General features: G+C 45.9%; 1 protein-coding gene across 1 annotated transcript in view; it reads left to right on the top strand.

The window, feature by feature from the left end:
• Nucleotides 1-22,687, top strand: part of LOC143962593 (dual specificity mitogen-activated protein kinase kinase 1) — an 80,387-nt gene that overhangs the window by 12,720 nt on the left and 44,980 nt on the right. Inside the window, exons 2-3 of the mRNA XM_077471879.1 lie at nt 11,629-11,839; nt 22,230-22,376. Of these exons, the coding sequence (XP_077328005.1) occupies nt 11,629-11,839; nt 22,230-22,376 (358 nt within the window). The remainder of the gene's footprint in view (nt 1-11,628; nt 11,840-22,229; nt 22,377-22,687) is intronic.

Below are 22,687 nucleotides of genomic sequence, written 5' to 3'. Positions count from 1 at the left end.
TGTTGCTAGGCAGAACGGGGAGATGCTGTTTACAACGGCATCTCCCAGTTCAGCCGCCCCGTGAGACGATCGCGGGTATGCCCGCGGCGATCGAGTCTGCGGGACCCACGACTGGACTCACGGGGGGTCCCGACCAGCACGCGAATGCACCGCCGGTGGCACGCTCATGATGGCAGAACGGCATTTAAGATTGGACGTACCTGTACGCCAATATGCCTGCCCGTGCCATTCTGCCGACATATATCGGCGTGCGCTGGTCGGGAAGTGGTTAAACAAAAAAATAAATAAAATTCTAGTGAGCTTGACTATCTCCCTCCTAGGTATTTACACATGCAATCATATCGCTACTTAATCTCCTCTTCTCAAGAGAATGCATTCAGTTCCTCTAATCTTTCCTCGTAGCTGAGCTCCTCCATGCCTCGTATCAGTTTGGCTGCCCTTCTCTGCACTTTCTCCAGTTCCCCGATATCCTTTTTGAGATCTGGTGCCCAAAACTGAACGGCATATTGCAGATGAGGTCTAAGGCTCTATTCACACCTCAGTGTTTTGTAGCTTGAAGCCTCGAGCTACGAAACGCAGGAGGAGGAAAAAAAAAAAAATTTTTTTTTTCTTTATGGAGATGGTTCACATCTCCACTCCAAAACGCCAGAAGCCAAACGCCTGAAGCTCAAAAAAGGTTCCTTTTTTTTTTTTTTATTTTTTTTTTTAAACTCAATTCTGGCAGATTTGGTTGTTTTTCTTCTTTTTACATTGGTGACCTTTTTGACCTGTACAAAAATGTGGAAAAACCGTACGACTTTCTGCCTGAAAATGCTACGCTCAGGCGTGAATTCAGCCTTGCTAATGATTTGTATAGGTGATAAACGGAATAAGCTTGCAAGCAAACCATGACTCAGAACCTCTTCTTAATTGATACAGCTGCTGGCACTGATCACAATCTCAGAAGTGTATAAATAGATAAAAACATAATGCCGCGCTATAGTAAGATTACCAATGTGATATGGCACATATAAAATGCATGAATATCTTAGTGCAAACTGTGCATGATATTAAGCATAATAACATATATTATATACAGTGCCTTGCGAAAGTATTCGGCCCCCTTGAACTTTTCAACCTTTCAGGCTTCAAACATAAAGATATAAAATTTTTATTTTTTTGTGAAGAATCACCAACAAGTGGGACACAATTGTGAAGTGGAACGAAATCTATTGGATTTTTTTAAACTTTTTTAACTAATAAAAAAAATGAAAAGTGGGGTGTGCAAAATTATTCGACCCCCTTGCGTTAATACTTTGTAGAGCCACCTTTTGCTGCGATTACAGCTGCAAGTCGCTTGGGGTGTGTCTCTATCAGTTTTGCACATCGAGAGACTGAAATTCTTGCCCATTCTTCCTTGCAAAACAGCTGGAGCTCAGTGAGGTTGGATGGAGAGCGTTTGTGAACAGCAGTTTTCAGCTCTTTCCACAGATTCTCGATTGGATTCAGGTCTGTACTTTGACTTGGCCATTCTAACACCTGGATACGTTTATTTGTGAACCATTCCTTTGTAGATTTTGCTGTATGTTTGGGATCATTGTCTTGTTGGAAGATAAATCTCCGTCCCAGTTTCAGGTCTTTTGCAGACTCCACCAGGTTTTCATCCAGAATGGTCCTGTATTTGGCTGCATCCATCTTCCCCTCAATTTTAACCATCTTCCCTGTCCCTGCTGAAGAAAAGCAGGCCCAAACCATGATGCTGCCACCACCATGTGTGACAGTGGGGATGGTGTGTTGAGGGTGATGAGCTGTGTTGCTTTTACGCCAAACATATCGTTTTGCATTGTGGGCAAAAAGTTGGATTTTGGTTGCATCTGACCAGAGCACCTTCTTCCACATGTTTGGTGTGTCTCCCAGGTGGCTTGTGGCAAACTTTAGACGAGACTTTTTATGGATATCTTTGAGAAATGGCTTTCTTCTTGCCACTCTTCCATAAAGGCCAGATTTGTGCAGTGTACGACTGATTGTTGTCCTATGGACAGACTCTCCCACCTCAGCTGTAGTTCTCTGCAGTTCATCCAGAGTGATCATGGGCCTCTTGGCTGCATCTCTGATCAGTCTTCTCCTTGTCTGAGCTGAAAGTTTAGAGGGACGGCCAGGTCTTGGTAGATTTGCAGTGGTCTGATACTCCTTCCATTTCAAAATGATCGCTTGCACAGTGCTCCTTGGGATGTTTAAAGCTTGGGAAATCTTTTTGTATCCAAATCCGGCTTTAAACTTCTCCACAACAGTATTACGGACCTGCCTGGTGTGTTCCTTGGTCTTCATGATGCTCTCTGCGCTTTCAACAGAACCCTGAGACTATCACAGAGCAGGTGCATTTATACAGAGACTTGATTACACACAGGTGGATTCTATTTATCACCATCAGTCATTTAGGACAACATTGGATCATTCAGAGATCCTCGCTGAACTTCTGGAGTGAGTTTGCTGCACTGAAAGTAAAGGGGCCGAATAATTTTGCACGCACCACTTTTCAGTTTTTTTATTTGCTAAAAAAGTTTAAAATATCCAATATATTTCGTTCCGCTTCACAATTGTGTCCCACTTGTTGGTGATTCTTCACAAAAAATTAAAATTTTATATCTTTGTTTGAAGCCTGAAATGTGGCAAAAAGTTAAAAAGTTCAAGGGGGCCGAATACTTTCGCAAGGCACTGTAAAATGTCCATTATGCTGGCAAATTAACTACTTAGGGACCGAGCCTCTTTTTTTTTGAGATTTGTTGTTTTACAAGTTAAAAACTTTTTTTATTTTTTGCTTGAAAATCACTTAGAACCCCCAAACATTATACTTTTTTTTATTTTTTTTTATTTTAACACCCTAGAGAATAAAATGGTGGTTGTTGCAATACTTATCACAACGTATTTGCACAGCTGGTCTTACAAGCGCACTTTATTTTATTTTTGAAAAAATACACTTTTTCGAATTAAAAAATAAGACAACAGTAAAGTTAGCCCAATTTTTTTTTTTAGATTGTAAATGATAATGTTACGCCGAGTTAATTGATACCCAACATGTCACACTTCTAAATTGTGCTCGCTCGTGGCATGACGACAAACTTTTACCCTTAAAAATCTCCATAGGTGACGTTTAAAAAATTCTATAGGTTGCATGTTTGAAGTTACAGAGGAGGTCTAGGGCTACAATTATTGATCTCGCTCTAACGATCGCAGCAATACCTCACATGTGTGGTTTGAACACCGTTTTCTTATGCGGGCGCTACTCACGTATGCGTTCGCTTTTGCACGCAAACTCAGGGGGACGGGGAGCATTTAAAAAAAAAACAAAACAAAAAAAAACTTTTTTTTTATTTTTATTTTTTTTTCTTATTTATTTTACCTTTTTTAATTTTACATTGTCTTTAAAAAAAAAAAAAAAAGTGTCCCTTTTTTATTCCTATTACAAGGAATGTAAACATCCCTTGTAATAGAAAAAAAACATGACAGGTCCTCTTAAATATGAGATCTGGGGGGTCAAGGTAAAATCCTGTGATGGTGCTCCAAAGTTGACAAGGTGACAACAAACTTGTGAATCTGCTCACCTCAGGGAGTTTGACCGCACACCCAAGTTTGGTCAAAAAACGCCTGTGAATCACCCCTGGGTTCTATGTGAATGAAGCTCTTTGGGATCCTGAGATGTCCAGCAGTAAGTTCCTCCGTCCATATATAAAAATAAAGTATAAATGTTTATCGTTTAAAAATGTATTTTATTTATAAAATCTCAATCTGGGTACTCGCGTCTTCCAGGTGCTAAAGCGTATCGCTCTATAGCGGACACAGGGATCAGTCACGTGTCTTCCTCAGGGGGTACCTCCTGAGGAAGACAAGTGACCGATCCCTTTGTCAAACTTGCGTAGGGGAGGGGACAGGGCGGTGCAGTAAGGCAGCAGGTTTAAATGCTGCGAACGGACAAGCTAGCTCATCGTTTTTTTTTTTTTTTTCTTTTTTTTTTTTTTTTCTTTTATCTGCTATAGAGAGATGGGCTTTAGCACCTGGAAGACGAGAGTACCCAGATTGACGTTTTATAAATGAAATACGTTTTTTTTAAATGATAAAAGACCATTTAGACTTTACTTTTATATAACTTTACTTCTGGACATCTCATGATCCCAAAGAGCTTCATTCATATAGAACCCAGGGGTGGTATATGGGCATTTTTTTGACCAAACTTGGGTGTGCGGTCAAACGCTTTGAGGTGAGCAGATTCACACGGGGGGGGGGGGGGCACAAGTTTGACGCTTTGACCATCACAGGATTATGCTTTGCCAGCGCAATGGACATATTAAATAATAAAAAAATAAAATAAATATGTTTGATATGATCGTTTTGCACAAGTTCTTCAAGAAATGTATTTATATGTGTCATATCACACTAGTTACTTCAATATACCCGGTTTCCCTGAAAATAAGACCTAGCGTGATTGTCGGTGATGGCAGCAATATAAGCCCTACCCCCCCCAAATAAGCCTTAGTTAAAGTCCTTGTAGGGCTTATTTTGGGGGAAACGGGGTAGGGCTTATTTGGAGGGTAGGGCTTGTATTGCAGCCAACACCGACAATCACGCTAGGTATTATTTTCGGGGAAACGGGGTAGTGCAGCACTTTTCATCTGTTATTATTTATTTGCCAGCACAATGGACATTTTATACGTTATGTTATGTTTTAATATCGTGCACGGTTTGCACTAAGATATTCATGCGACTTGTACAGGTGTGCTCCCTCTTCCCTCCTCCCACCCCACCCCGAGCATTTCGTTTTCAGGCAGAAAGTTGTGCCTTTTTGCAGCGTCTTTGTCAGGACTTTTTACAGGTCATATGGTCACCAATGTAAAAAACAGAAAGCCGCCTGTATTCTGCCCAAAAAGAAGCTTGTGTACTTTATTTTTTTATTTTCTTTAGCTTAAAGCGGGAGTCCACCGGGACTCCGCGTTTTTTTTTTTAAAAGCCAGCAGCTACAAATACTGCAGCTGCTGACTTTTAAAATAGTGACACTTATCTGTCCAGCGCGCCCGCGATGTCGGCACCCGAAGCCGATCGCTAGGTCGTCTGTTGGGTCCTGCCGCCGCCATCTTGGGTATGGGAATCAGGAAATGGAGCCTTTCGGCTTCATTTCCCGGTTCCCTACTGCGCATGCGCGAGCCGCGCGGCGCAATCCGGACGGTCCCCGCTGCCTCTGGGAACTGTGTGTTTCCCAGCAGGCAGCGGGGCACTTGCGCAAAGGGGCGGGCAGTTGCGGAAAGGGGCGTAATCTACGCCCCTTTCCGCAGACAGCTATCCCGGAAGTGGGTGCAGTTACCTGGATTATCCAGGTAACTGCACCCCCCTCCCCCCTGAAAGGTGCCAATTGTGGCGCCGGAGGGGGGGGGGATTCCGATGAGCGGAGGTCCATTTTAGGGTGGACCTCCGCTTTAAGGCATTTTGCTTCAGGCTACAAAATGCTCAGATGTGAACAGGGGCCATAAATGAATGGGATTTTGCTTTGTTGGCTGTTTTTCGGGTGTGTTTTACGAGCTGAAGACGCTTTTGCATTATATGCAAAAAAGGCTTTGCTTGCTTTGCCTTGTGGTGATGAGAAGACAAGTGTACTGAGCCATTGGTAGGCTTTTTTTTTAGAATCATACTTGCCTAGGTGGCTGCTGTGTCTGTCCCCCGGCGCCTCTAACACTGACAACCGAATGATCGAACACCACCGATCCCTCCAGATCTCACAGCTCCCTGAGCAGAGAGTTGGTGACTGTCGGTCATCATCTCTCTGCTCTGCCCCCCTCTGTGCTCACTGGAGCATTGGGCTGTGGAGAGGGTAGGAGCGGCATTGGTTAGCTGAGAGGCTGAGCTGGTCCTGGCATGTGGGCGGATCCTGACTCCATTGTCGCGAACTTGCCCAAGCCTAGACCGGCTCTGTGACAACAGTTCAGCCCCCTGTCTGTTGAAAACTGGTTGGAGGAGTGCAGAACGAATGGCACTTCTGTGATCCACAAGAGAAGAATTTATAACTCTTGTCTGAGAGTTCAGAAAAAAAAAAGGGGACAGAGAGATAAATACTCTACAGAGCTCGGTAAGGAAAGGTCTGAGAGCTGATTGGAGGAAAGGGACACGCTCTCCACACAGCATACAGGAACAGAGCTGAGGCTGTCAATCACAGACTGTGTGTGCTGGAGGTTCCTCCCAGTCACCAATTTTCTCTTGGTGTCAGGAAAACTTTGTCAGAAGTAACACACGCAGATGGTAGAGGAAGGAGGCAGCAGACAGAAATGACGCTTAGTGCTCTGGATTGAGACAAGTACACACTATAGAGGGATATGCTTCAGACATATTTCATGTCTGAAGTTTACAAGTTTATCGAATTTTTTTTTTTAAAACCCATCAGATCTCTGCATAACCTTTTGGTGGATCTGTGCATGTGATTTCTTGCTCATGCACAAAGATGGCAGATTTTTTATTTTTTTTTCCTAATGGCTGTCTTTACACATGTGCGAGAAAGCCGACGCGTTTGTTGGGACCTGAAACCCCTTGGCACGTCTGCACATGTGCTTATAGGGAGCACTATACTCGCCTGTTTGAGAAATGAGGAAGTGCTGCAAAAATAAAAATAAATGGCATCATTTGAGAGGGGGAGGGGTGAGGGTAACAACACTGCGTGTGGGCGCAAAACTCTGCACATGCAAAGATGTGCTGCAGGGCTCTGCCAAGGGCCAGGCAGAGCCCTTCTGCACGCATGGCAGTCATTCAAAAATGGATGCATAAGTGGAGCGCAGGGGCCATCATTAAGGGGACTAAAGTTCCTCTAAGAAAAGGATGCATCTCAAGCTGGCCGTACGGTCGTAGATTTTTGAACAAACTTTCATGCAAACATTGCTACAAATATTCTCATCAATATATTTAATGGAATGTTGTTCGTAAAAAATACATATTTTTTATTGACATTTTTACTAGTGTATAGCCGGTTTAAGAACGCTATGATTGGAACATAGGGGGTCTCCGGACTTTTTAAACAGAAGATGAGTTTACTGTTCTTTGGGCTTTGGGAGAGTTGGGCTGTGGCCAGTGGAAGTAAAAAATGCTGAGCATCAATGGAAGGAATAGTGCCCCATCATTGGTGTCAGTGGGAGGAATAGTGCCCCATCATTGGTGTCAGTGGGAGGAATGGCGCCCCATCATTGGTGTCAGTGGGAGGAATAGTGCCCCAATCATTGGTGTCAGTGGGAGGAATGGCGCCCCATCATTGGTGTCAGTGGGAGGAATGGCGCCCCATCATTGGTGTCAATGGAAGGAATGGCACCCCATCATTGGTATCAATGGAAGGAATGGCACCCCATCATTGGTATCAATGGAAGGAATGGCTCCCCATCATTGGTATCAATGGAAGGAATGGCGCCCCATCATTGGAATCAATGGAAGGAATGGCGCCCCATCATTGGAATCAATGGAAGGAATGGTGCTCCATCATTGGAATCAATGGAAGGAATGGCGCCTCATCATTGGTATCAATGGAAGGAATGGCGCCTCATCATTGGAATCAATGGAAGGAATGGCGCCCCATCATTGGAATCAATGGAAGGAATGGCGCCCCATCATTGGAATCAATGGAAGGAATGGTGCCCCATCATTGGTATCAATGGAAGGAATGGCGCCTCATCATTGGAATCAATGGAAGGAATGGCGCCTCATCATTGGTATCAATGGAAGGAATGGCGCCCGTCGCTGGTGTCGGTGGGGGGAATGGCGCCCCGTCGCTGGTGTCGGTGGGGGGAATGGCGCCCCGTCGCTGGTGTCGGTGGGGGGAATGGCGCCCCGTCGCTGGTGTCGGTGGGGGGAATGGCGCCCCGTCGCTGGTGTCGGTGGGGGGAATGGCGCCCCGTCGCTGGTGTCGGTGGGGGGAATGGCGCCCCGTCGCTGGTGTCGGTGGGGGGAATGGCGCCCCGTCGCTGGTGTCGGTGGGGGGAATGGCGCCCCGTCGCTGGTGTCGGTGGGGGGAATGGCGCCCCGTCGCTGGTGTCGGTGGGGGGAATGGCGCCCCGTCGCTGGTGTCGGTGGGGGGAATGGCGCCCCGTCGCTGGTGTCGGTGGGGGGAATGGCCCCCCGTCGCTGGTGGGAATGGCGCCCCGTTGGTGGTGTCCATGGAAGGACTTATTGCTACATCAGTGAAAGGAATAACACCCCATCTTTGTATCGGTGGGAGGAATGGCTTCCCGTCGGTGAGAAGTATGGCGCCCCGTCATTCCCATCAGTGGGTACAGAAGAGCTTGCTCTTTTGAAAGACAACAGACTTGCTGGCTGAATCACCAGATGTAAATAAAGGAAAGATGGCCTACAGAAAGAAAACAAATGCAGTTGTCACATCTAAGAATTGGCAAGCTGCAATATGTTTTCTTTTGGTGTAATGCTGCTCTAAGTGTCCTGGAGTTGGACTATAAAGGGAAATGTATTGTTTGCGTTTTTATCTGTACGGGAATATGATGATAACAGTTGACAGACGTATCTGGGTTTCTAGAGGGTTTTTTTTTTTTTTTTTCTTGGAATTTTTATTTGTTTTTCATTTTTCATCTCGGCTGACATTGTCCTTCCTGATACTTAAAAAAGAAAAGAAATAAGAGACAACATGTGAAGTGATGCATTGTATTTCATGTCCATATAAGGTTTGTACCGAGTTCTACATGAATGTTTCCTGAAATCTGCTGCTTGTTTTTCTGGAGTTTTTTTCCCCCCTTCACACGGCAGGTGATACGTAAGAGCAATAAGACGCATGTTGGAAACCGTGACAGCCGAAAAGGGGGGGGGCGGGGGGGGGGGTTGTTGACTAGGGGTTGGGGGGGGGGGGGGACCATGGTGCAAGGAAATACTTGTTATTTCCGGTTGCTTAGCAACAAAACCCTTTCAAAAGAGCTGAATCCTTATAAATAATACTCTGAAATTATCTCTCCTCCTACAGAACCCATTAACACTCCGCTGTCTGTACACAGATGAGAGAGAGAAAAACAAAAAACTCCTATTTGATACATGGACATAATGGGTATAAATATATTGGTGGGCAGCGCACGACACGCCAAAACGCGTGTATTCAATGTACGAAGGATAGGAGGACTTGAATGATGATTTTAAGAGAGAGGTGGAGACGCATGCGATAGAGTCGCTGGATGTGAATTGATTTGACAGGATTGAGGGGGTGGATGGCGTGCCCACGCTGTACCCACGCTGTACCCGCTTTGTATTGCAGACATGTGAACGGGAAGGGAAAACAATCTGCACGGTCTAATATTGCAAAGAAAAGGAGATGCTCTGCAGAAGGGTCGGCTAAAAAAAAGTACGATTGCAGTGCGTGGCTGGCAGGGCCCCGTGCAGTGCGCGTCTGGCGGGGCCCCAGGCCCCGTGCAGTGGGCGCCTGGCAGGGCCCCGTGCAGCGCGCGTCTGGCGGGGCCCCAGGCCCCGTGCAGTGGGCGCCTGGCGGGGCCCCGTGCAGTGGGCGCCTGGCGGGGCCCCGTGCAGTGGGCGCCTGGCGGGGCCCCGTGCAGTGGGCGCCTGGCGGGGCCCCGAGCCCAGTGCAGTGGGCGCCTGGCGGGGCCCCGAGCCCAGTGCAGTGGGCGCCTGGCGGGGCCCCGAGCCCAGTGCAGTGGGCGCCTGGCAGGGCTGGCAGGACTCCCTTCTGGTTATTTTTTTGGGGGCCAAAAACATGTACATTGTTGAACCGAAAATAAGACTTCTCTGGTCCAGCATCAAACGTAGTGGCGGGACAAGGTCATTTAGAGGCCATGATGAACATGCCAAACTGCACCCCCCCCCCCCCCCCCCCAAGATGTATGAGCATTATGTGCCCAAAAAAAAAAAAAAAAAAAATTAACCTGCATGCTTACCCCCGAAGTATAAATTCCCTCTTGTTCTAGTACAAATCCCCCCAGAACAATTCCTTTCCCCCAGTTTCCCCTCCTAGCAAAATATATCCCACCCCCAATCTCCTTGCGGCCCACCCCTCTGCCATACCTGTGAGATCCCTGTTGAAATGGAGGATCACTATAGTAGGCACCACTACTACAGTGTTTGCCGATAGCTTCTGGGTTCCATGCCGAGAAGCTGCCCTACTGCATTGTTCACACGGGAGGTTGCTTCCTTGGCACATGTGACTATTCAGAGATCACTTTGGGATTTCTCAATTAATGCAAGGTGTTCTCTGATTGGATAATGTGAAGATCATGATGTCATTGTTGTGCCTCTCCACCTCATCCTATCGGAGAACACTTTGCGTTTATTATGAAAATGGAAAGTGTTCTCTGAATGGCACCCATGCTAAGATCAGAAGGGCATGGGAACCAGAAGCTAGTGGAGATCACTGTAGTAGCGGTGTCTATAGGGTCAGTGATTTCCAGCTTCTAGAGCCCTGGTGTCCAGCCATTTGGCCCTTTTTTTGTGTGGCCTTGGGGACCCCTGCAGATGCTAATTTGTGTTTCCCTATCACTCTGTTATAGCAGCCTCATGCAATGTCTCCAGTCTGATTGTCACTTCAAGCATGTCCCCAGTCTCCAACAACTCCTATAGCAGTGGAGGCCCGTCCATAGGGGGCAGACAGGCTTTATCCATGCATCCGGCCCCCTAATGTACATACAGGGCACCAGACCATGGATTCCAGTGGGGCGGGTCTTATTTTTTTGGAGCATGTGATTAGATCCAGAGGCTCCAATAGGCTTAAATAAAGGGTGGGCTAGGGGTGCAAAGCACTGTGTTCTGAGCCCATCCAGTTGTGTGAGAATAGCGAATGAATTTTCACACTGATCCTCCTCCCAGCCAAACGGGAAGCAGGTTGTCAGACCCGTAAACTAATTGGCTGAAAGGACAGGCTATCCTATTGGATGCCTAGAAGGAGGAGGAGGGGAGAGAAAAGGCACATTGGGGGAAGCCGCCTTGATGGAGAAGAGGACACAGGAAACCCTGGCCACAGCCCGCCACTGCTAGATGGGGGTAATTGTTGGATAGACGGGCGAGTGGGGAGTGCCGCCACCCAAAAAATAAAAACCACCAGCCACCACTGTCCTGTAGCATATCCGCAGTCTGTGACCATCTCCTGTATCATGTCTGCAGTCTCTGACCATCTCTTGTATCTGCAGTCTCTGACCATCTCTTGCATTTGATTTGATATGGGATTTGTGCTGCGCCGAATGCGCTCTCTTAGGAACGCGTCTAGGCACACAGAGACCCTAAAATCATGTCAGTCTCTGGCCATCCTCTTGCATCATGTCTGCCGTCTCTGACCATCCTCTTGCATCATGTCTGCAGTCTCTGACCATCCTCTTGCATCATGTCTGCAGTCTCTGACCATCCTCTTGCATCATGTCTGCAGTCTCTGACCATCCTCTTGTATCCTGTTGTGTGTCTGCTGTCTTACAATGAATGTTCACTGAGTTTTATGTGCAGCCTTTTGGTGATGTTGGGGACCACACTTGAGGCCCCCCCCCCCGTATCCAGAAAGTTGCCCACCACTGTTCTAAAGGGATACTTACGCTTTACAGTTCAAAGTAAGGACTCTCGATTACAGCACATGAGGTTACATTTGCATTCTCCTCTCTAGATTGCTGCTTTTCATCTGACATTTTTCTGTTCATACAGGACAAATCTTGAAGCGCTTCAGAAGAAGTTAGAGGAGCTGGAACTGGATGAGCAGCAGAGGAAGCGCCTGGAGGTTTTTCTTACCCAGAAGCAGAAAGTTGGAGAGCTAAGAGATGATGACTTTGAGAAAGTTTCCGAACTTGGAGCCGGTAACGGCGGTGTGGTCTTCAAAGTTTCACACAAGCCCACCAGCTTAATCATGGCTAGAAAGGTAAGTCATCAACAATCTTTAAAGTGGAACCTTAGTTAGAAAACAAAGTATTGCTGTGGAAAACATAAAAATTTCTATACTGTGTAAAATCTAGTAATACACTGTCTCGCCCTGTTCTGCACTTGCTCAATTGCTCCTTCTTTTTTTTTTTTTTTTTTTTTTAAGGCACTGTGCCAAATTTGTATAGACCGGTCTGCTGACAGCCTAAAGCAGGGGTAGGGGAACCTCTTCCCTCCAGCTGTTTTGAAACTACAAGACCCTGATCATCACAGGCATAACTCCTAGAGGCAGAGGCATGATGGGATTTGTAGTTTCACCACAGCTGGAGGGCAGAGGTTGCCTAACCCTGGCTTAAAGGTTTACTGTTGGGGGGGGGGGGGGGGCACTGGGCTTCAGCAAAATGGCCGCCTCCAGCAAGAGGAAACAAACAATGATGGAGGCAATTTACACACACATTCATTTTGGTAGCATAATTAATAATGTATGTTTCTCGCTAAAGAGCATTATTTATTTTCTTACATCAGGGGACACAGAGCCGTAGTACTTACTACGTGGGTTAGATCGGCATATCATGTGCTGGATACTGGCACGCCCCTTAAGGCGTGAACTTCCCCCATATAACCCCTCCCATTAGCGGGAGTCCTCTGTTTTTTTTCGCCAGTGTCTAAGGTGTTGGGCACATGTATGGATACTGTACTATACTGTACTGAGCTCCACGGACAGTAATCCTTTGAGAGCCAGCCATCCTGACCGGATCTGTTCTGATGTTACCCTAAGGGACTAAATGAACGGTACCCGGGCCTCGTCATCCAAAGACACAAGGTTTTGCTTGCAAATGCTTTTAAGCTGGGCCCTGGGATCCAGTACTTTTTGGTAGTAAGGCCAATAAAAGTTTACTGGCAGGGTCTTCTCGCAGGCCCAGGATTGCGGGATTACCTGAGTGTACTGCTGTTCCTGAAGGTTTCCTTTCAAGGTCTCAGAGCCCACTGTGAAGGGTGTTTTTAATTTGTTGTTTTTTTTTCATTTCTGACAAACCCTGCTGCGAGGAAAGTTAGGGAAGATAATCTCTCCTTCCATGTATTGTGTTGTCATGTCGGTGTCACCACTGGAGGCTGTATTGAGCACTCACCATTCTGACGCTGGAAACAGCAGAAGCCCCACTCTCCTCGCCATTCAAGCCAGCTCAGACTCTTAGGTATGAAAGGGGGTCTGATCACTTCCTGGGCCTCTAGATTGGCGATTTTGATCTATTTGAATGCCAGCCAGCTGCCTCTTTTTCTTAAAAAAAAAGAAAAGGGAAAAAAAGTTTTTTTGGGGTAAGTCGCCGCTAAACCCCGCCCACCCACCATGATGCTGGTGCTCACGCGGGAGATTCGCTTCCCTGGGGTTTTTTTTCCGCACGGGGGGTGTGGCTAAACTGTGTCAGACGCCGACCACACGTGTAGGAAGTAGTTAGAGCTCTGCAAGAAAAGCTACTGCCTGGCAGTGGAGGGACAGAGCAGAGTGATAGCTGGACAGGTTTGGTGACACAGGCATTTTCCTTTTGGCAACATTGTACTGTATAGCTAGGATCAATAGCAGCTTTTGTACTGTAGCCTAGCAAGTAAAACATTCTTTTGCTGGTACTGCCTCTGCTTTGTACTGTAAGCTGTGAGTGACAAAGGGACCAGGAACCCCTCTAAGGGGTTAATGGTATACAACAAACTAAAAACCCTTCCAAAAGAATGTCTGTCTTCCTCCTCCGAGAAGTAAAAAGAAAAATACGGCCAGTCAGATGCAGCCATCATGGGTAGAACACTTCTGTCCCTGTGTATTTCATCCAAACAGGTTTTTCTTCTACCATTTAAAAGATTATTGCTATGATGTCTCTCCATAGTAGGACTATACATGGCAGATTCCCATCTAGTCCTCTGGGCCCTTTTGTTGAGGTGCAGGAGGCTGGGGATCGGGTAGATCTTTCCAAATATTGAAAGATACTTATTTTTCCTCTTCAGAGGATCCTAACAGGGAGGGAGTAGCCTCACGAGTCAGGTGTTTGCCTACTCCCTTACTTAACCCTTTTGTTTCCTGCCACCGGCTCTTGAGGTATCTACCACCTAATAGGGTTCCTTTGAACCTACCCCACCTGGGGATGTTTTTTTTCCTATTCATGCATAACTTATTTATTCTGAATGGATAAACGATGCAGCAAGTTAAGGTTGGATTTTCCTTTTAAAGACTGGATGCATTTTGCAGTTCTGGCTGCAATTGGAGCAGCTGTAGATGGCTGAAATCTCTAGGTTGGATTCTCAGCCTAGGAAGATTTTCCTTAAAACCATCAAGGAGGTTACTTAGGGGCTGGTTATAGATACCATACAGAAGAAGCTATGCTTACCCCAGACCTGAATCAGTTCCATTGTAGGACTAATTCAACTTATCAGGAAAGGAAAATTCCTTCATTTTGGCTGCAGGAGATTTTTAGGGGGATTGGTGGCCTCCTTCAAGGCCATCCCTTACGCGCAGTTTTATTCAAAGACTGCTTCAAGACGCCATTCTGTTGGTCTGGAATAAAGAAGATTAAGGCCTTGCTTGTTTCCAATACTCTTGGCTCCCAACATAGATCAGAGCCTAAATTGGTGGTTGTTATCCAGCAGGAGGGAAAAATCTTTATCCTGCAAGATGTTAACAGATGCCAGCCTTCTAGACTGGGGAGAAGCCCTGGAAGAAGATTCTGTCCAGGGGAGATGGTCCAGGTTAGAGGACCTTGCCTATCAACTTTATTCGAAGTTTCAGGCAGTACATCTGGCCATAGAATCTTGGTGAGATTACAGGACTGTCCTATCAGGATTCAGTCTGACAGAGCCATCGTGGTGGCTTACATCGTTCACCAGGGGAGGCATGAGAAGCCGTGCAGCCCAAAAAAAGTGAACAATGTTCTAGCTTTGACAGAACACAACACTCCTTGCCTATCGGAAATTTTAATATTTCAGGCGTACTACTTAAGACGCCAACAATTATTTCCAAGAAAATGATCTCTTCATCCCGACATCTTCCTAGCAGTATGTCAGCTAGGGTACTCCTGACATGGACCTATTCACGTCCAGATTCATTAATAAGGTCGACAACATTGTGTCAAACAAGGGGTCCGCTAGCAGGAGGAACAGATGCATTAGTCTTCCCAGGGGATCAGTTCTCAATGATCTATGCATTTCCTCCAGCACTGCTACTTCCGCACCTTCTCCGCAGGATTAAGCAGGAACAGAAGGAGGTGATTCTGGTGGCCCCAGCGGGTCCCAGAAGATCTTAATTTATCAAGATCATAAAGAGGGCAGTTGAAGTCCCTTTGGACTCTGCCATTATAGCCAGACCTTCTTGCACAGGGTCCGGTATTTCATCCTACTTTACGGAACAAGGAGTTTAACAGGTTTGACTTTTGAATCCCACTCTATAAAAGATTGTGGGTGATCTCCTTCAGTAGTGTCTACTTTGACTAATGCCAGGAAGCTGGCTTCCAGAATAACTTAGTATAGAATCTGGAAGGCATAGGTTCTTGGTATGGATCCAGGGGTTGGTACCCCAGAAAGTATGCCAATAGGCAGGATTCCTGCATATGAGATCTGATATGAAGCTGGCCTTGACTTTTAGCATGAGCCAGATCCAGGCCGCGTCAATGTCCTTTTCCTACGGCCTCTTGCGTCCCACTCTTGGTGCGTAGCTTATTTAGGGGGTAACACAGTTTATTCCCCCTATAATTTAGGATTTAAAATTGGTCTTGTCGGCTTTGTTAAATCAGCCGTTTGAACCTTACGAGAAATTCTCTTGGTTCTTTGACAAGAAAGATGATCTTTTTTGCTTGCCATTTCTTCTGCTAAAAGAGTATTGGAACTAACGGCTCTGTCTTGTAAGAGCCATATTTCATCACGTATAAAGATGAGGTGGTTTGATGTCCTCATCCTGAATTCTTACCAAATGTGGTAATAGGTTTTCAATTAAACCAAGATATTATTCTTCCTTCTTTCTCCCCAGAAGCCTTAATCTGGGGAAGAGACAGCACTACAGTTTCTTGATGTAGTAAGAGCGATCAGAATCTATTTAAGGGCGACCACTCAGGTTCGCAAAAAAAAACATAGGTTTTGTTTGTACTGCCAGAGGGTCCAAGATATGGACAGGCAGCGTCAAGATCCACTATTTTCCAAATGGATTTGTCAAGTGATTGATCAAGCTTCAGCTTCAAATAGTAATAGTTATTACTATGGCTCTGTGTCCCCTGATGTACATCAAAGAAAAGGATTTTACAGGTAAGCTGTTTTAAAAATCATATTTTTTTTATCAAGTTGTTAGGATTTAAAGCAGGACTTTAAATCCTATCGCATTGCCAATGGGAATAAAAGAGACTGAGAATAGCTTCAGGTTTCATGCAGCTGTGCGTTCTGTTAAAATACAATCATTTTATATAACTAGCATACAATCCCCATACTGGTTTAGTGGTTGTAAAGGCAGAAGGTGCATTCTATGCATTAAGATTAAAAGTCTTTTATGTGCAGCAACCTCCCCCCCCCCCCCCCCCCCCCCAACACTTAAGGTCCCTCTCTCGTCCAGCGATGTCCACGAGTGTCTCAGCCATCCAAGATTATCCCACCTGATTGGCTAAGACACAACAGCGGCGCCATTAAGTCAGCTAGCCAATCGGGGGAGGGGGGGCAGGATCGGGGCTCCGTGTCTGAATGGACACAGTGAGCTGTGACTTGGCTCGGGTGCCCCCATAGTAAGCTGGAGGCATTCAACAGGAGGGTGGGACCAGGATCACAGGATAGAACCCATCTAGCATAGAACCTTTCCAGACTCTGTTCTGGTAAGAAGTTGGCCGCAGAGCAACTTTCAGGTTCAGAGCCATTTGCATTGCAGTTGCGCTTACTGTTTCTGAAGACTCGCCCTGTAAGTAAGTTAATCGGGCTGAGCACTAGGAGCTACCTTGTTAATGCACAGCTGGCCACCAGTTTCCCGCTACCGCCAGTTTTTACCATGGAAGGGGTTAGGGCTGTTGGATTGAGTGATGTCACCTGCTCGGTGGTGTGGCACATGTTTGCTCTTTCCTGCCATTCAGCATCTTGAAAGCTTTTTGTCCAACCGGCTCCTGCTTTGATGCAGATTTGTGGACCTTCAATCTCCTTTCTTTTCCTACTGCTTGTCTTCAGTGACTTTGGTCACCTTCAGACCTTGATCAGCCATCACCTGCCTCCGTTTATGAGTACTTGAGGCCTTGCCTTGTATCTTGAGCTTAGCTGCATCACTGCCAAGAGGTTGTAACATGTCTGTATCAAAACACAGAGGGATCAGTCTCACTGCAAATGGTTGACCCTGGTTTAAGGTTTCCTAATGGTTCCAGTAACATTTATTCTTTACTCTCTGGAGACACTGATTGTTTGTTTACAATTGTATTTCCCCATGATTATAGGATCTACCTCATTGGAGTCCCCCTTGGCTTCTTCAGGTGGGGTCAAGTCCCCTGACTTGTTTTCAGAGGCCTTTACTGAAGTGTTAGAAGTCCAAGGAAAGTAAGCAGAATCACATGCTGCCAATTTTCCTAGTGGCTGTTAATCCTTGTGGGTCCTTGCATAGTTCGTCCTTTTGGAATTCACCCATTTATGTTCTCAGGCTAATCCTTTTTCCTCTGGCATTCTCTTCAGCTTTTTACCATCCTCTCCCTTGCACAGATTAACATATCTTTCCCTTTTTGCCTTCAGGGTTTCCACAAATTGGAGGCTTTGGCTCCAGTTCCTTTGTCTGTTTAAAGTCTGGAGCTATGTCTCATCCTGGCCACCAACCTCCTTCTGGTGCTCCATCAGGGTTGTAACCCGCCTCACCAGTTTATGGTTGGGTTCTAACTTTCATCTCCTGCCTACCCTTGTTGATTTTTATTTTTTTTTTTTTTTTTTTTTTTTTTTTTTCTGTGCCCATACCCCTTCAGCCTTGCCCGTTTTCTGAGATTGAATCCTGGATTCTCTGCTAGACTAGACCATATTCTTCACCAGTTGAGGCATTTTGTTAAGACACAGAACTTGTGTTGAACCTTATGGTGTCAAGTAAGTAGATTAGTCGGCCTTTCTACTTGGAGTGGCTGGTGGCGGCTTTTCCTAGGTCCCTATTTTTTTTCTGGTGCCCTTTTTTACTCGGAAATGTTTTCTATTTCTTGTTAACTTGGTCGTTGATTCTTTCCTCCCTAAATTGAAATTTGTTTATTGTTCTGAGTGGGTTCTGTTTGTGGAGCTTCTAGTGTGGTGCTTGTTCCTGAGTCGTCATAGGTGCATAGTCAGGTTGAAAAAAGACACCAAGTCCCTCTAGTTCCACCAAAAAAAAAAAAAAATCCTACAATCCGATATACACCATCCTTCACCCACATTTTATCCAGAGGAAGGTGAAAAACCCCAGCAAAGCATGGTCCAATTTGCCACAGCAGGGGAACAAATTCCTCTCTGATGCCCCGAGAGGCAATTGGATTTTCCCCGGATCAACTTTACCTATAAATGTCAGTACTCAGTTATATTATGTACAATAAGGAAAGAATCCAGGCCTTTTTTAAAGCAATCTACTGAGCGTGCCAGAATCGCCTCTGCAGGGAGTCTATTCCACATTTTCACAGCTCTTACTGTGAAGAAGCTTTTTCCATATTTGGAGGTGATCTTTTTTCCTCTAGACGTAAAGCATGTCTGTGATGACCTTTTTAAAGTGAATAACTATATGGACCACTTATATATTTATTCATATTGATCATACCCCCCCTTAATCTCCTCTTCTCAAGAGCATACATTTCAGTTCCTCTAATCTTTCCTCATAGCTGAGCTCCTCCATGCCTCTTATCAGTTTGGTTGCCCTTCTCTGCACTCTCACCAGTTCCCCAATATAGTTTTTGAGAACTAGTGCACAAAACTGAACTGAAGTTGGTATTTAGAATTTTATTCACTGGGCGATCGGGAACCAGTGGAGGGATTGGCGGAGAGAGATGGCAGACGCTGGATGGTTGTAAAGTGGATGAGTCTGGCAGCAGCATTCATGATCGACTGAATGATTATGGACAGGTAGACCTATGAGGAGAGAATTGCAATAGTCAAGGTGAGAAATAACAAGGGAGTGAATGAGCGGTTTGGTTTCAATAGTTAAAAAGGGGCAAGTTGTAGAGATGTTACAGAGGTGAAGTCTACAAGCTTTTGACAACAATTGGATTTGGGGCTGATGGGGCAGGTCAGAGTCTAAGATTACCCCTAGTACCCTGGCGTGAGGGGTTGCATTATTTTGATGGAAGAGACCTGCCCCCCCCCCTCTCCAGGTCCCATTAGTGTACTCTCTTCCTGTAATTTTGTTTTATTGTTAAGAGATGATGTGGGAGTATACAAGGGTAACGAAGACTCCTTTAGGGGCCATCTCTGTGTTTGAGTCATTGACATAGAAACATTTGTAACAGGGAGGAGTTAGTAAGATGACCATGCCCATGTGGACGTGCCAGAAATATTTCTGCACCCAGGCGCCTGTGACCCTAGGATCGGCCCTGTCCAGCTCCCTTCATCGCACCCTCCCATGCAAAAATCCAGACTTCTCCAGAGCCTTGCCTCTGGAACTCCTTACCCAAAACTGTCCGGCTGTCTCCCACTACCCCCTCCCCAGGCAATCTCAGAAAACTCATTCCAAGAGTCCTCTCTTTGGTAATATTGCCAGATCCCCCTTTCACCAACACACTAGTTTGGGTGTTGGTCCTTCAGGCGTCTCATGGGCTGCAGCAGTCCCGTTGTTGTTGTCCACACTTGAGGTGGACTGTTTTTGGACATCCCCACAGTAGAAGACTTCTGTGTCGCTCAGTAAACCCGAAAGAAATACGATTTTGGACTCTCTGTAAAACCCTTTTTTTTCAGATTCCACGGACACAGGTCCCACCCCTCCATGTTTATAATCATGCTTTTGGTACTACTTGCTTCAAATTGAGGCATACTGGAAGGGGGGGGGGGGGGGGTGTAGTCCTGGGCTGGCCTACAAATGTATTTGATTGCCAGTGTCTTGTCTAATAACGTCCTCCATCGGATAGTGTCCGCTGTGTACTGCGCATGCGCAGTACACTGCAACACAGATTCCGAAAATTGCCGAGGATGAACGGCGCCTGTGCCGTGAGTCCAGGCTCTATCCCCACTATCCAAGTGGACATAGAGTAGGAATAAAAAAGAGCCGAGCGCAGCGAGGCTGAGCCCGAAGCGTGGCGAGCGAACCCTATGTCCGCTTGGATGGTGGGGCTACCACCTCCACTCACGGCGCAGGCGCCGTTCAGCTTCGGAAATTTTCCGAAGCTTCGTCTGCTCCGTACTGCGCATGCGCAGTACGGGGCAGACGCTATATGATGGCCGGACACTATACGGCAGAACACCGGTTCAATCAATCCTCCTATAGGCAGCAATAACCTGACAGTATAAGATTTTAATTTTGACCCTCAAGTACAAAAATCTTCTTTAGCAGCTTGTTTGGAGTTACGTAGTTTATATAGTTAGATACACTGATCATCCATAACATTACGATCATTGATGGGTAAATACCATTGATTCTCCTTACAATGACATCTGAAGGTGGGTGGGATACATTAGGCAGCAAGTGAACATGTTGTTGTTCTTGAAGCTGATGTGTTGAAAGTAGAAAAAATGGGCAATTGTAAGGATTTGTGTGACTTTGACAACAGCAAATTTGTAATGTCTAAAAGAATTGCAGCTCTTTTGGGATGTTCCTGGTCTGCAGTGGTCAGGACCGACCAAGGGACTGAACCAGGGAAGGAAAGCTAGTGGATCAGTCACAGGGTCATGGGCAGCCAACACTCATCAATGCACGTGATGAGGGAAGGGTTGGCCTGTTAAGTCCGATCCAATAGAAATTGCTGAAAACGTGAATGCTGGTTCTGATCCAAACAACACAAAGCAATCTCCTGTGCTCGGGTGCCCGGCCAGCTATATAAGTGGCCCAGCTAATCCCTTTAGAAAATTCAGTGGAATGTCTCAGGTCTTGCTGCCCTCCTCAGAATAACAGATACCCTTTTATAACTGAAACATAGAACAAGGGGGCGCACTGACCTTGTGCATTACCAAAGATAACGTTTATTCGTAAAATAACAAGAAATATACTGACAAACGGGCTTTCAAAATAAGGCTTATCAATACTTCAGCAATGGCGAGCAGTATCTTCAGATGTCAGAGATGCCAGACCAGATATTTGGAGGACCCAGATGGCAACACTATGGCTCTGAGGAAGAGGGTTCGCCATCGTTACGCATAAGCCGCTTGTGATGCCATCTGGGTCCTCCAAATATTTGGTCCGGGCTGTAGGCATCTAAAGATACTGCTCGCCATTTCTGGAGTATTGATTTAGCCTTATTTCGAAAACTCGTTTGTGAGTATATTTCGTGTTTTATGAATAAACTTTATATTTGGTAATGCACATGGTCGGTGCGCTCTCCCTGATCTCTGATAGATGTCAGAACACACAGAGCGTCACAGTTTGTTGTGTATAGGACTGCATAGCTGCAGACCGGTTAGGGTGCCCATGCTGACCCCATGTCCACAGCCAAAAGCACCTACAATGGGCACACGAGCATCAGAACTGGACCATGGAGCAATGGAAGAAGATGGCCTGGTCTGATGAGTTCAAGAATGAATAAGGAATATAACACGTTTTGAGGTTTTGAATTGGCCTCCAATTTTTCCAGAGCTCAATCCAGTCTACCATCTGTGGGATGTGCTTAAAGAGGAAGTAAAACCTGATGGGTTTACTTCCTCTTTGTCTCCCTGCAAAGGTAAAGCGCAATGGGCTACTATGCATCGCATAGTAGCCCGTTATGTGTCACTTACCTGACACGGCAGCCAGCGATGTCTGACTGTTTTTTAGTAAATATCTCCTAAACCGTGTAGGTTTAGGAGATATTTCTTGGACCTACAGGTAAGCCTTAATCTAGGCTTACCTGTAGGTCAAAGTGGTTTGTAAGGGTTTACAACCACGTTTAAAAAAAAAAAAAAAAAAAGAAGGAAAGTCTGATCCATGGAGGCCCCACCTCACAAATTGAAGGAACTGCTACTGAAGACTTGGTGCCAGCTACTCCAGCATGCCTTCAGAGGCCTAGTGGCATCCATGCCTTGACTGGGTTATGGTGGGTGGTCAAAATGGATCGGCTGATTTGGTGTATTTAATAAGGTTGGAGGGAAAAACACACACACACACACACACACACACACACACACACACACACACACACACACACACACACACACACACACACACACACACACACACACACACACACACACACGTCCATCTTGTTCAACCAAAATACATAGGTTCAGTTAAAGTTATCATTGCAGGTCTTTATTTTTATCATTTGCTTCACTTACAGCTGATTCACCTGGAGATAAAACCAGCAATCAGGAGCCAGATTATCAGAGAACTGCAGGTTTTACATGAGTGCAACTCCCCTTACATTGTGGGCTTTTATGGCGCTTTCTACAGTGATGGAGAGATCAGTATCTGCATGGAGCACATGGTGAGTTAACCATAAGGACTGTGTGGGTGGGAATGACCGGTTTGGAGCAGGGTTGTGAATAATGGAGGGGGGGGGGGGGGCATACTAGTAGTGGATCAATGGGAATATTGGAGGGCGGGAGCAGAGAAGACCAGCTTGGGCACCACCTGGAGGTGTTGGAGCTTTGCCCATTCTAAATTGGACAAGTATTTAGCCGTAGAAGAGTGTAAATTAAGCTTCGCTTCTACAGGTACCTTAACCTAATTTTTAAATTTTTATATTTTTTTTTATTTGACAATCTCTGTATTGTTGACTTTGTAGAAAAGGTTGGG

The sequence above is a fragment of the Lithobates pipiens genome, unplaced genomic scaffold, assembly GCF_037356315.1.
Source record: "Lithobates pipiens isolate NorthernLeopardFrog02 unplaced genomic scaffold, aLitPip1_a1.2 Scaffold_8, whole genome shotgun sequence".
Taxonomy (NCBI): domain Eukaryota; kingdom Metazoa; phylum Chordata; class Amphibia; order Anura; family Ranidae; genus Lithobates; species Lithobates pipiens.
This window is presented reverse-complemented; position numbering and strand designations above follow the sequence as displayed.